General features: G+C 36.0%; 1 protein-coding gene across 5 annotated transcripts in view; it reads right to left on the reverse strand.

The window, feature by feature from the left end:
- Positions 1 to 14,247, reverse strand: part of RYR2 (ryanodine receptor 2) — an 828,134-nt gene that overhangs the window by 151,194 nt on the left and 662,693 nt on the right. For all 5 annotated transcript variants that reach the window (XM_036753924.1, XM_036753927.1, XM_036753925.1 and 2 more), the window contains 4 exons: positions 12,834 to 12,921; positions 5,187 to 5,279; positions 3,533 to 3,703; positions 1,851 to 1,910 (listed from right to left, as the gene is read on the reverse strand). In XM_036753924.1, coding sequence (XP_036609819.1) covers positions 1,851 to 1,910; positions 3,533 to 3,703; positions 5,187 to 5,279; positions 12,834 to 12,921 — 412 coding nt within the window. The remainder of the gene's footprint in view (positions 1 to 1,850; positions 1,911 to 3,532; positions 3,704 to 5,186; positions 5,280 to 12,833; positions 12,922 to 14,247) is intronic.

The raw sequence follows: 14,247 nt of genomic DNA on the forward strand, positions 1-14,247 counted from the left end.
TCAATAATGTAATGCATGTGTTTGAAATTTTATTGTTTTATTTTAATGTTTTAACAAGTATGGAGTAATTAACCAACCCTTAAAACAATATTCTTTTTCCATTTTCCTTGGCTAATTTAAAACAAACTTTTTCAAAATTGTCAAAACTTCTAATTTTTTTTTCCTTTTAAGAACTGTAAATAGCTTGGTCCAAACTATGATATAGGCAGGGTTTCCCCTCTTGAAGTAGAACTTGGTAATGGCATATTTAAGAATATTATTACAAAATTATGTTAGTCATAGCTAAATCACACTGAGAATAAGATTTTTCTTGCAAAGTAAAGCACGCCAAGTATTTTTATATTATCAGATTTATTTAGTGTTTAAGAACTTTAAATTGAAGATAAAGTATCCCAAATGGCAGATATATTAAATGTTAGCAGTTTCCCTAATGAGAGCCAAAGCTAAAGTAAAAGCATTTATAGAGAATCATTATTCTAAATCAGTGAAGCAGTGATCATTTTAAGTTTCTCAATGAGTGAAGCAAGAACACAACCCAAAGAAGTAAACTGGAAATTTAATAAAGATAAACCATTTAAAACAGGAATTGAGTGAATGGATAAGACTTTAAACTTCATCACTATTTTCATGACAAAGAATAAACTGAAATGTCAAAAAGGATTTCATCTTGAGAAAAAATAACACTTTATGCATAAAAGGATATGTAAAAACTAAATTAAAAGTCCAAAGCAAGCATTTTAAAATGCAATTGTCCTTTACTGAAAACTTGCACAATTATCTCCCTCATTAGCTACCTCTTCCCTCCTAACAGGGCAGACAATAAGGCATGCCCTACTAACATTCTCACTCTTAGGATACTTAGGGATTTCAAGCTGCTATTTCCCTTAATAAAATACAATATTAAATGTCATACCTTGATCCTAATTAAGAAGCACGTAAAACTGAACAAATCACCTATCAAACACATTCTGCCTCTTAACTAAGACTGAACAAGAAAAGGCAGATAGGTGGCATAGAAGATGGAGCTGGGCTTAAGGTCAGAAAGCCTTGAGTTCAAATCTAGCCTCAGATACTTTCTAGCTGAGCTACCCTGGGTAAGTCACTTAAAATCTGTCTCAGTTTTCTCACCTCTAAAGTGGGGATAATGATAGTACCTACCTCTCAGGATTGTTGTGAGGATCAAATGAAATAATAATTATAAAGCTGTCAGCATCATGCCTAACACATAGCAAGTACTATATCAATGTTATCTATAAATGTAATAATGATTTTCTATGATGTGGATAAATATTTATTGAAACATCTGTTTCATTTCATTCCATATGCTTAAGGTATGGTTAGTGAATTATCCTTACTCTTCTTCCTTATCTGCCCTTAATTATAGAGTATTATCCTTATGTAATATTTAGCACAGCTGGTAATACTCAGAGCTAAAAAGGTGACTGATTTCCAAGACATACCTACATTCAAAGACACAAAAACATAGATAATTATTTTTAGATTTTATATTCTATAGGATTTCTTATATCTGACCCACTTCTACCAAAAAAGAGCAAAAAAAGTTAATGATATTTACTTATTTAAACTGGAAGTAATCATTACAAAAATCCTGGAGAAGAGTCAGGTTATAAAATTAGTTTTAGTTGTGGATGATAGATACAGAACTTCCATGAAAATAGATTTTGTTGGTGTTTTTAAGACAAAGGGTTTTTACAATGTAGAAAAAATGACTGGCCAAAATATTTTGCTATACTGAATTACTGGGCTAACATCATTTGTGATGTAATCCTTTTTAAAAAAACAAGTGTTTGAAATACACTGAATGTGCTTTGGAAATTGTCCTGGCTTACCTTGCCCTGTAGATGAAGATTATTGCGGATAATATCACGCACTTCATCTTCTGTGTCTTTCTGTCAAGAAATAAACATGAGAGGGAAAACTTAAAATGGGTCAGGGACCACTCATTCGTGGACAAACTACAATGTTCTTTTAAATAAACATAATGCATGAATATTCATCCTGTTTATAGGATCCAAAAAAAAACAACAAAAAGCCCCTAATACTTGAGTATTCTTTTAAAAATTATTCTATACAGCTTAGCAACTTCAAGCAAAATAACCTATTTTGGTGTTAGATTAAATGTTCTGATACCTAAAAAGGTTGATTTCTTTCATTCATATCAAGAAAGGTGGCAACAAGATGCTTTCTTGTTTCCCCCATCAACTAACTAAAAAAGCTGGTTTTATACTGAATTATGCTTTTGATGATTTCCTCTTAGTTGCAGAATAGAACAGTAGCTATATACCCTTATTATAGCTACAGCAAAAAACCCTTTCAGATTTATGGAGACTTTGGAAGCCTAACCCAGATAACTGTTACAGTGGTTTCCCTCCACTCTACACCTACCATGTGCTTTACCTGCTTTTCAGTGCTGTAGTCAAATTTATATAGGAATGCCAAGGAAACATATAATGCCCCTATGTCAGAATGGAAGTTGGAGTTGGGATGAAGTATTCCCTTCAATCCCAATGCATACTTACTGAAAGGCAGCATAATGTAGTGGAAAGAACATGAGATGGGAAATTATAAGACCTAGGTTTTAGTCCAAGTTTTGCCAATTGCTAGCTGTGTGACCATAGACAAATTTCTTAACCTAGGTGACTTGTAGTTTCCTTATCTGTAAAATAAGGATAAGACTATTCACACTCTCTAGCCCTAGGGCTGTTGTGAAGAAAATGCCTTGTAAACTTTAAAGCATTATATAAATATTTGCTATTATTATTATTGTCATCATATTTGCAAGAGTTTTTTCCCTCATCTTTCTCATCACCTGGAAGAGGAGAAAGTTGGAATAAAATGAAGTCAGAACTGGGTTCCCTACTGGTGCAAATATGTTAAACTTGAAAATTAGTTATTACATGATTTCAGTACTTTGTCTTTCATATAAGCAATTACCCTTTATAAATCTGTACCAATCACGAATCTTTATCATATGGTCTTATATGGTAAATTATTTTGGATTTTTAGCACTACCTATAACTGAATTTGAGTGAGCAGGAAACAATCTGGTATAGGGGAAAAACACTGAATTGGGCATTGGAGGGATGAAGTTTGAATCCCAGCTCTGATATCTATTTACATGTAACTTTGGGAAAGTCCCCTAACCTCTTTGGGTTTTTGGTTTCCTTTGTAAAATGGAGGATTAGAATAGATGACGTCTGACCTACCTTTCAGCTCTCAATCTATTGGCTTGTTGCTGAAAAATTACAGTGAGGTAGTATTTATGACTTAAAAAACATAAAGTACTTGAGCAAAAAAGGTATAGTTTTAAGTGGACACTAAACTACACAAAAGAAGCCATTATTAAAAAAAATACCCTTTTTAGCTAAGCATATATTTAATATTGAATGTTTAATAAACATTCAATGTTGGTGAAACATAATATAGAGGCCTGACAAAGAGAGAGGTGAATAGTCTGGAGCTTTAGTTGGATAATTTGCTAATTACAGCTAGAAAAAAGACAAGCCCTTACCATACTAAAACGGTTTTTGGCTAGGGCAATTAGTTCTTGGTCTCCAGGCGCACAAATATTCAATCCAATGGGCAGTAATCTCTTCAGGGCTGCTACAATAAGAGAGGTCTGCATAGAATATCTGTCTCCTTTGCGTTTCATTTTCTTCCTTTCCTGATCTGTGACTGCTGCCTATAGGACAAACATGGGAGACAGAGTCAGCATCAGTTTTTGTTTCTTACATATTTTTTTTCTTTAGTTTCTGAAAATTTCACTGTTTTTCCCTCAGAAATTCTGTCAATCCAGGATTTTAGTTTTCATTTTTAGAATTTAATTTTAATCAAGCCCCTTCTATAGGTTGTTTTTCCCTATTAAGAGAAAAGGATGATGTCTTTCCAAGTAAAATGTTATTCACACTTGCATAAATTTCCCCTCCTCTCACTTTCATCTTATCCTTATGTAATTTGGCTTCCAAGATTATTACTCAATCAAAACTACTATCTCTAAAGTTACTGAAAATCTCTTAATTGCTAAATTTAATGGTCTCTACTCAGTCCTTATCCTTCCAGACCTCTCTACAGCATTCAACACTGCTGACCACTCTCTCCTCCTAGAAACTTCCTTCACTCTTAATTTTTGTGACACTATAGTCTCTCTTCAGATTCTGTGACTGCTCCTTTTCTATCTCTTATACTGGATACTCATTCCTATCATGGGCAGTTAGGTGGTCCAGAATAGAACACTGGGCTTGGAATCAGAAAGACATCTTCACAAGTTCAAGGCCAGCCTCAGATACTTACTAGTTGTGTGACCCTGGGCAAATCGCTTAACCCTGTCTGCTTCAGTGCCTTATCTGTAAAATAGACTAGAGAAGGAAATGGCAAACCACTTCAGTAAGCTTGCGAAGAAAATCCCAAAAGGTATCACTAAGAGTTGGACAATACTAAAACAATTCAGCAAAGTTATCTGTGGGTGTCCCTCAAGATTGTCCTGGGCTTTCTTCTCCTGTTTATATACTCTGACTGGGTGAGCTCAATAGCTCCAATGGGTCTAACTACCATTTCTGTTCTGATGACTAATAGAGGGATAAAAAATTACTAAATCTCTCTCTACTGAGTATTAATCTTGTACCACTGGCTGCTTAGTGGACATTTCAAATTGTATGTGCTGAAGGCATCTCAAACTCAACTTATGTAAAATAGAACTCATTATCTTCCCCCCAACAAATTTAACTATTTCAACATTTTTCTACTCAAAGGTTCATAACTTTGCCATCATTACCAACTCCTTACTCTCAATAATATATTCAATCAATTCCCAAATCTTGTCATTTATACCTCTACAACACTATTAAAAAACTACTATTTTAGTTAAGACTGTGATTCCTTCTCACCATAATCATTGTGCAGTGTTTGCCAAATAATAGAGAACTATAGTACACCTTTCTACATTATATCAAATAACTCATATTTTGGAGTAAGAAGTATTTCAACCTTTTGAGCGAAATCAGCAGCAGTACAAAGTACAATAGATAACTTAAAATGCCATGAAAACTCCTATAGATGTGGTCATTAAGTAGTTAACATTTAAAACTAATCTTGTGCTCTTTTCATAATTAACCTGAAAAGAAAATAAGGTGAGATATCTCCTAGAATCATGAAATAGATTAGAGTACCTTTGACATCTTCGACTTGGTATCAGTAATAAGAAAAGACATGTTGTTGATTTCATTCTGAACCACAAAGTTCTGCTCTTCTCTTTTGAAATTCTGGAAAGCGTACAAGAAATTTAAGTTGAAAATCACTTATGGGAAATAAGATAGAACTGAACAGAAGTGACAGAGGCACAATGTAGTGTGGCTTTCCATCCTAAGTGTCAAATCCTTTTCTACTTGTATTTACTCTTTAAAATAATCAGCACAAATTACTGAGTAGGGCTGGTGGAGACAATATTTTAAAAAAAAATTCAATGAGCATAGAATCAAATTGTTAAAAGTATTTTAAAATTAAATGGCTAATCCCTTTTAAAAACAACAGATGATATGAATTCATAAAACTTACCAGAATATTAATCAAATACACATAAATATGACAAAATCCAAAAGAAATTTTGGTAGTTATAATAGTGAACATTTTATTTGGCACATACATATCTAACATCTGTGGATAGAAAGAAATTCTAGAGATCAATAACCTCATTTTACAGAAGACTAAAATTTTATATTAATACAGCAATTACAAATCTCATTTTGAAAAATCAGTCAGCTAGTAAATCCAATTTTATCTTTAAATGGGAAAAATGTGATGCAAAATTATCACCAATTTGTACCTCTAAGAGATAATTTTTTTAAAAATATGCCTAAAAGACTTGGATGATGTGGAAATTCATTTCTATAAATACTGAACACCAGCAGATGTTAATTTGTTAACATGTTAAGGATGTGTATTCTACATGTTTTTATAAAATCTTTTCAGCTCAATTTTAACAAACTAATACCTACCATGTGCATGGCACTATGCTGTTGTTATTGGAGGTCAAAGTCATTAATATGTAGGAAAAATTCCATGGTTATCTTCAAACGTTTTATGACTCATAGTTATATTTTGGACATTCTATACTTCTTTTGTATTCCCCATCAATGAAAAAATGAAAGGAACTACAATTTAAACCCTTCAGTTTTCTCTTTGGTAGCCTTCATAAGTTTTGGTAGAGGTAACAGTGACACCAATTGGCTAAAGAAATTATTTGACTTTTCCTTGCATCTCACTACCTTATAACATTTCTATTTCTCCATTTTCTGTGAATATACTATGATATAATTTAAGAGGATTTTTTTGACTAATCATTTTTTAATTTATATTTTATTTTTAGTTTACAATACTCAGTTCCACAAGTTTTTGATTTCCAAATTTTTCCCCCTCCTTCTCCTCCCCCCTCCCCCTAAGACAGCATGTAATCTGATATAGGTTCTACATGTACCTTCACATTGAACTTACTTACACAATAGTCAAGTTGTAAAGAATAATTATAACCGTTGGAATGAACCATGAGAAAGAAGAAACAAAACCAAAAAAGAAGAAAAAAAGAAAAAAAGAGAGAGCAAATAGTTTGCCTCAATCTGCATTCAGACTCCATAATTCTTATGCACATGTATAGGCACATATATATGTATATATGTGTGTGTATACATATATATACATACATATACACACACACATGTATATATATATATATATATATATGTATGTATGTATGTATGTATGTATACACACACATTCCCTTCAGCTACCCTAATACTGAGGTCTCATGAGTTATACACATCATCTTTCCATGTAGGAGTGTAAACAAAACAGTTCAACTTGAGTAAGTACCTTATGATTTCTCTTTCTTGTTTACCTTTTCATGCTTCTCTTGATTCTTGTGTTTGAAAGTCAAATTTTCTGTTCAGCTCTGGTCTTTTCACTGAGAAACCTTGAAATTCCTCTATTTTATTGAAAGTCCATATTTTGCCTAGGAGCATGATACTCAGTTTTGCTGGGAAAGTGATTCTTGGTTTTAATCCTAGCTCCATTGGCTTCCAGAATATCATATTCCAAGCCCTTAGATCCCTTAATGTAGAAGCTGCTAGATCTTGTATTATCCTGATTGTGTTTCCACAATACTCAAATTGTTTCTTTCTGGCTGCTTGCAATATTTTCTCCTCGATCTGGGAGCTCTGGAATTTGGCAACAATATTCCTAGGAGTTTTCTTTTTGGGATCATTTTCAGGAGGTGATCGGTGGATTCTTTCAATTTCTATTTTACCCTCTAGTTCTAGAATATCAGGGCAGTTCTCCTTGGTAATTTCTTGAAAGATGATATCTAGGCTCTTTTTTTGATCATGGCTTTCAGGTATTCCAATAATTTTTAAATTATCTCTCCTGGATCTATTTTCCAGGTCAGTGGTTTTCCCAATGAGATATTTGACATTGTCTTTCATTTTTTCATTCCTTTGGTTCTGTTTTATATTATCTTGATTTCTCATAAAGTTACTAGCTTCCACTTGCTCCAATCTCATTTTTAAGGTAGTATTTTCTTCAGTGGTCTTTTGGACCTCCTTTTCCTTTTGGCTAATTCTGCCTTTCTCATTCTTCTCATTGGCTTTTTGGAGCTCTTTTGCCATTTGAGTTAGTCTATTTTTTAAGGTGTTATTTTCTTCAGTATTTTTTTGGATCTCCTTTAGCAAGTCATTGACTTGTTTTTCATGGTTTTTTCACATCCCACTTCATCATCAATTTCTCTTCCCAATTTTTCTTCTACTTCTCTAACTTGCTTTTCCAAATCCTTTTTGAGCTCTTCCATGGCCTTCCATGTTTTTCTTAGAGGCTTTTGATGTAAGCACTTTGACTTTGTTGACTTTTTCTGGTCTTCTTTTTCACCAAAGAAAGATTCCAAAGTCTGAGTCTGAATCTGAGTCCATTTTCACTGCCTGGCCATGTTCCCAGCCAACTACTTGACCCTTGAGTTTTTCATTGGGGTATGATTGCTTGTAGAGTACTTTGTCCCAAGCATGAGGGGCTGCACTGTTGTTTTCAGAGCTATTTCTACACAGCAAGCACTGCCACACCAGTGCTCCTCCTCCCCCAAAAACTGCCAACCCGGACTGGACTCAGATCTAAGCAGGCTCTGCATTCCCACTCTGATCTGCCACTTAATTCCTCCCACCAGGTGGGCCTGGGGCCAGAAGCCAACTGCAGCTGTAGTTCTCTAGCTACATCTCCTCCGCTGCCCCTGGCGTGGTGGCCAAACCACGAACTCCTTTCACTTTGTCCCTGCAGTTTTTCCAACTAACCTCTGTTGTTTTTGGTGTTTGTGGGTTGAGAAGTCCGGTAACTGCCACAGCTCAGTGATTCAGGGCACTCGTATCTGTTCTGCCCAGCTCCCAGTCTGGGTGGTCCGGGCGCAGCCCACACTGCACTCTGCTCCACTCCGCTCCCAGCTCCGTGAGGTAGACCTTACCCAGTGACCTTCCAGCCTGTCCTCAGCTGGAGCCCTGTTTCTCTCTGCTATTCCATGGGTTCTGCAGTTCTAGAATTTGTTCAGAGCCATTTTTATCAGTGTTTGGAGGGTCCTGGGGGACAGCCCTAGGCAAGTCCCTGTTTCCAGTTGCCATCTTGGCTCCCCCCTACCCCTGCTTTTTTTACTTCAGCTGAAGCATACTATATTCTGTTCCAGCCTTTTACCTTTACCCTGTGTGTATCTCCCTGTTTCAAATGGGTTTCTTGTAAACAACATATTATAGGATTTTGATTTTTAATCCATTTTGCTATCTGCCTCCATTTTATGGCAGAGCTCATCCCATTCACATTCAGCTATGACTACTATCTGTCTTTTCTTCATCCTATTTCTCCTGTTGTTTATCCTTCTCCCTTCCCCTCCTCAAAAGAGTTTTGCTTTTGACCACTGCCTCCCTTTCCACCCCCTCCTTCTTACCCTTTTCCCTTACTACTTCTTCCCTCCCTTCTAACCACCCTCCCTTTCTTTCCCCTTTTCCTCTTACTGCCTACAGGGCAAGTTTGATTTCTATACTTAACAGAGTATAGTATGTTATTCCTTCCTTGAAACAAATCCGATGTGAGTAAAGCTCACTGCTCTTTTCCCTCCCTTCTTTCCCTCTACTATAATGTTTTTGTGCCTTTCCATGTGATGTAATTTACCCTTTTCTGCCTCCTCCTTACTTATTCTATCAGTATACAATCCTTTTACATCCCTTAAGTTTTTTATCATCAAATCGGTTAATTTATACCCACACCCTCTGTCTATGTATATCACTTTTAGACGTTGTACTGACTATACCACTCAAGATTCACAAATATCATCCTCCCATATAGAGATGTAAATAATTTGCCCTTGTTGAATAACAAGATTTCTCCCCCCCGCCTCCGTTTACTTTTTTATGCCTTTCTTGAGCCTTATATTGGAAGATCAAATTTTCCATTGAGCTCTGGCCTTTTCATCAGGAAAGTCTGGAATTCCCTTATTTCACTGAATGTCCATCTCCTTGCCTGAAAGATCATGCTCAATTTTGCTGGATAGTTGATCCTTGGTTGTACTCCAAGCTCCTTTGTCTTTTGAAATATCATATTCCAAGTCTTCTGATCTTTTAATGTAGAAGCTACAAAGTCCTGTGTGATCCTGACTGTAGTTCTGCAATATCTGAATTGTTTCTTTCTGGCTGCTTGCAGTATTTTCTCCTTGACCTGACAGTTCCACAATTTGGTTACAATATTCCTTGGAGTTTTCAATTTGGTATCTTTTTCAGGGGGCGATCAGTGGATTCTTTTGATGACTATTTTACCCTCTGTTTCTAGAACTTCAGGGTGCTTTTCCTTGATGATTTCTTGGAAGATACTGTCCAAGCTCTTTTTTTCATCATGGCTTTCTGGTAGACCAATAATTCTTAGATTATCTCTCCTGGATCTATTTTTCAGGTCAGCTGTTTTTCCAATGAGATATTTTACATTTTCTTCTATTTTTTCATTCTTTAGATTTTGACTGATTCTTGATGCCTCATACAGTCATTAGCTTCTACTTGCCCAATTCCAATTTTTAACAAATTGCTTTTTCAGACAGCTTCTGCATCTCTTTTTCCATTTGGCTAATATTACTTTTCAAGGAGTCATTTTCTCCTGCTAGGTTCTGTAATTTTTCTTTTTACCTCTCTAATTTGGCTTTTAAAATCCTCCTGGAGCTCTTCCAGGAATGCTTTTGGGGCTTGAGGCTAGATCATATTCCCTTTTGAGGTTTCAGATGTGGGTATAATGTCAATGCTGTTCTCTTCTAAATTCATTTTTTGATCTTCTCTGTCCCCATAATATGATTCAATGGTCTTTTTTACTTTTCTAGTTTGCTTCTTTATGGTGGTTGCCTTTTTCCTGTATTTTAAAGTAGATCTCTGTTTCTGGGGCCCAGGTGGCTCTGTCCCAACCTTCTTGTGTTGGGAGCTAGGGGCCAAGTTATGGTCTTTGTGTGCTGTGGCCTCTGCTTCTGTCAGCTAAAAGCTATATACTGCTGCAGCTCACCTGGTGCTGAGCTGGAGTTGGCTGGTGTGTGCCAAGGATCTAAGCCCAGTGAAGTCTTTCTGAATTTTCCCAGGGTTACAATGAAGCTCATAGCATGAGGTATGGGGGAGGGGTAGTGTGGCTGCTGGCAGTCTCCTCTTCCCCTACGGCTGTGCTATAGCATGGGTAGTCTCAGCCTTTGTCTGCGCTGGTGTCTGCCAATTCCCCTGGCTGTGCGAAGGCATGCCCGGGATCCTGGTGTTGGTGCTTGCTGGCTCCACCCCCTTGGGGCTCAGGAACTCCTGCTGGTCTACTAAGGTAGGGCTTGCTGGGATGCCTCCCTTCCTGCACTAGTCTCCTTCCTTCACTGCAAGAAAAGCCCATCTCCCTAGCTTCCCAAGCTGAACTGCTGAACCCCTACTTCTGGCTCCTCTACTCCAGGGTTTTTCTTAGGGAAGTATTCTCTGGGTTATTCAAGGTCAGCAAGGGAGGGATGAGAGCTCTTAGAGTTTACCCATTAATCATGGCTCCCAGAAGTTTAATAAGGTGAGTTTCAAGCCTTTAGATTTGGGCTGAGAGCCCCAGGAATAGCTGCTGCCACTGCTGCAGGCCTTGTGCTTCTATCTCACCTACCTCCAACAGACTCCTGTCCTGCACCGAGAGCTTTAAGAGGATTTTAAAGCAAAATATATGCCTTAATTCAACACCATTATACACTAAAATAAGCTGTTAATGGATACATGACTGAGAGAATAGGTCACCTCATAAACAAATTAGAGTAGCAAGGGAGTTCTTTTGGACTCATGGTTTATTATTAGAGTTGATCAGGGTTTGAAAGTCTCTCAGAAGTGTTTTTCCCTACAAAACATGACTAGCAAGGTGTTGCTCAGATAATTTTCTCCCTGCATAAAGTAGTATCCTTGAAAAGATACTGTGAAAAGATGTCATTTAAAATAAGCATTCTAAGAATGCTAAAAATGGCATATTTTACTCGTTTAAAATGGCAAATTTTAAAACTGGAATGCAGAGGGAATCAATGCATAAGGTATAGGGTTGGACCAGACAATCTACAAGGACCTTTCCAACTATAATTCTATTGACATTATAAGTACCAGATATTCAAATAAATGAAATACTTGAGTAAATATTTTTGTATCATCAGTGCCTAGCATATAGTAGGAAATTAATTAATTTTGTTGACTGATTGACAGGAAGTTGACTGGGGCCCTGAGAGATTAACTGACTTACATTCAGAGTCATACAGCCAATTAAGTTTCAAAGGTAGAACTTCAAATAAGATTTTCTTGACTCCTAGACAACATTCTATCCATTATGCCATGCTGCCTACTTCCCATTTTATTAAGATGAGGAAACCAAAATTCATAGGGATTAAATAACTTGCTCAACAGTATATAGCTAGTAATGGGTGAATTTAGGTCTCATGACTCCTTACAACCCTTCCCAAAAGGGGGGGGGGACCCTAATAGTGCTCTTACAACATAAATATACTATATTTCTGAAAATTTTATTTTAGGCCATAGAATTAAGATTTCTTATTAAAAATTAAGTCTTTTAAACATTCTATTTTTCTTTCTTAAATTACATATAAAACTTAACTTATGTTGCTATTTCATATTTAAAATTATCATTACAGAAAAAAGAGAGTATTTAAGATGATTTATGGAATATATAGAATAAAGGTAAATATGTTAGCAATAAGACTTTAAAACACATGGTGTTAAATACTGCAATAAAAATGTTATATAGCAATTAAGGATGAATCTACAACATAGAAAGTGGGTAGCTGCAATTGTCTAGTCAATTTAAGTAATACTGGTAGTCCAGATAATTTATGTCTAAATACATTTTGGGGTCTACACCATATTTAAACATTTAGAATAGCTGCCAAGGAGACCTTTCATTGTGTTTTTTATAGATAATCTCAAATATTCAAAAGCAATATACTATGATGACATGCCAACTTCACAAAAGAAAGCCTGATTCACCATTATGACTGGAAGTGAAAATTTACTGATGTTGAAAGAGCTGAGGCAACAAGCCACACACACACACACACACACACACACACACACACACACCACACACACACACACACACACACACACACACACACACACACACACACCACACACACACACACACACACACACAATCTAAGTGACTGGGGAAGATGAGAAAGGAGAATGGGTCCTTTTTTAAAAGCCTAAAAGCATTCAATATAGAATAATAAGAAAGCTTTCTGCCAATATTATCCTACTTACATGAGACTTTGACCAGTAGATGAACACTTCAGCCACCATGCGGAATAACTCCTCTGCTTCAGAATTAGGTTCTTTTAGCCACTTTGCTCTAGAATAGATAATGAATAATGTGGTTCCTTAGTTATTTCTTTTTTTTAACATTTCTTTTTTTATTTTATTATTATTATTATTCATTTATTTTTTGGAGGGGGGGCAGGCAGGGCAATTGGGGTTAAGTGAGTTGCCCAAGGTCACACAGCTAGTAAGTGTGTCGAGTGTCTGAGGCTGGATTTGAACTCAGGTCCTCCTGACTCCAGGTCCGGTGCTCTACTCACTGCACCACCTAGCTGCCCCCAGTTATTTCTTAAAGTGATGAGATTCCCATTTAGGCAAAGATACTTCAAAGTCAAGCGATGAAAAATAGTCAAATGTGTTTTAAAATGTTACTCTTAAATTGACTCTTCCTAGTTATTATTAAGGTCTTACTCCTCCTACCCTTGTCCTTTTTTATCTTTTCCTTTTAAGCTCATGATATTTTAAAAATTTTCTTTTCAGTTCTAAATTTTCTTCCTCCTTTTACCTGCTCCACCACCTACTGAGGAGGCAAAAAAAAATATGATGCCCATTATCCAAATGAAGTCATGCAAAGTTCTTCTACATTAACAATGTTACAGGGGGGAGGGGGGAAGGGGAAGAAAAGAGACATGCTTCAATCTGCATTCAAAGTCCATTGGTTTGCTTTCTGGCAATGGACACCATTTTTCACCATGAGTCCTTTGGAATTGTCATGGATCACTGTATTGATCAGAGTAGCTAAGCCTTCAACAATTGATTATCATTAAAATATTGCTGTTACTGTGTATAATGTCCTCCTAGTTTGCAACAGCTCATACAACTATTACCAAGTTTTTCTGAAACCATCTTAACAATCATTTCTTATAGCACAATAGTATTCCATCACAATCATATACCACCAACTCGTTCAGCCATTCCCCAATTGAATTCTTTGCCACCACAAAAAAAGCTGCAACACAATGCAATGATCTAAGGCAATCCCAAAAAGCTCATGATGGAAAATGTTATCCACATCAAGAGAAATAACCATGCAGTCTAAATGCAGATTAAAGTATACTATTTTCAATCTCTCTCTCTTTTTTTCTTTTTCCTTGTTTTTCCCTTTTGTTCTGATTCTTCTTTCACAACATGACTAATGTGGAAATATGTTTAATATGATTGTATAAGCATAGCCTATATCAGATTGCATGCTGTCTTGGGGAGGGGAGAGGGGGAAAGGGAGAAGGGGAAACTTAGAACTGAAAACCTTATGAAAGTAAATGCCAAAAACTAAAAATAAGTTAATTAATTTAAAAAAAGAAAAAAGAGCTGCTATAAATATTTTTTACATATGTGTCCTTTTCCTTTTTCTTTCATCTCT

Source organism: Trichosurus vulpecula, chromosome 4 (genome assembly GCF_011100635.1).
Source record: "Trichosurus vulpecula isolate mTriVul1 chromosome 4, mTriVul1.pri, whole genome shotgun sequence".
NCBI classification, from domain to species: domain Eukaryota; kingdom Metazoa; phylum Chordata; class Mammalia; order Diprotodontia; family Phalangeridae; genus Trichosurus; species Trichosurus vulpecula.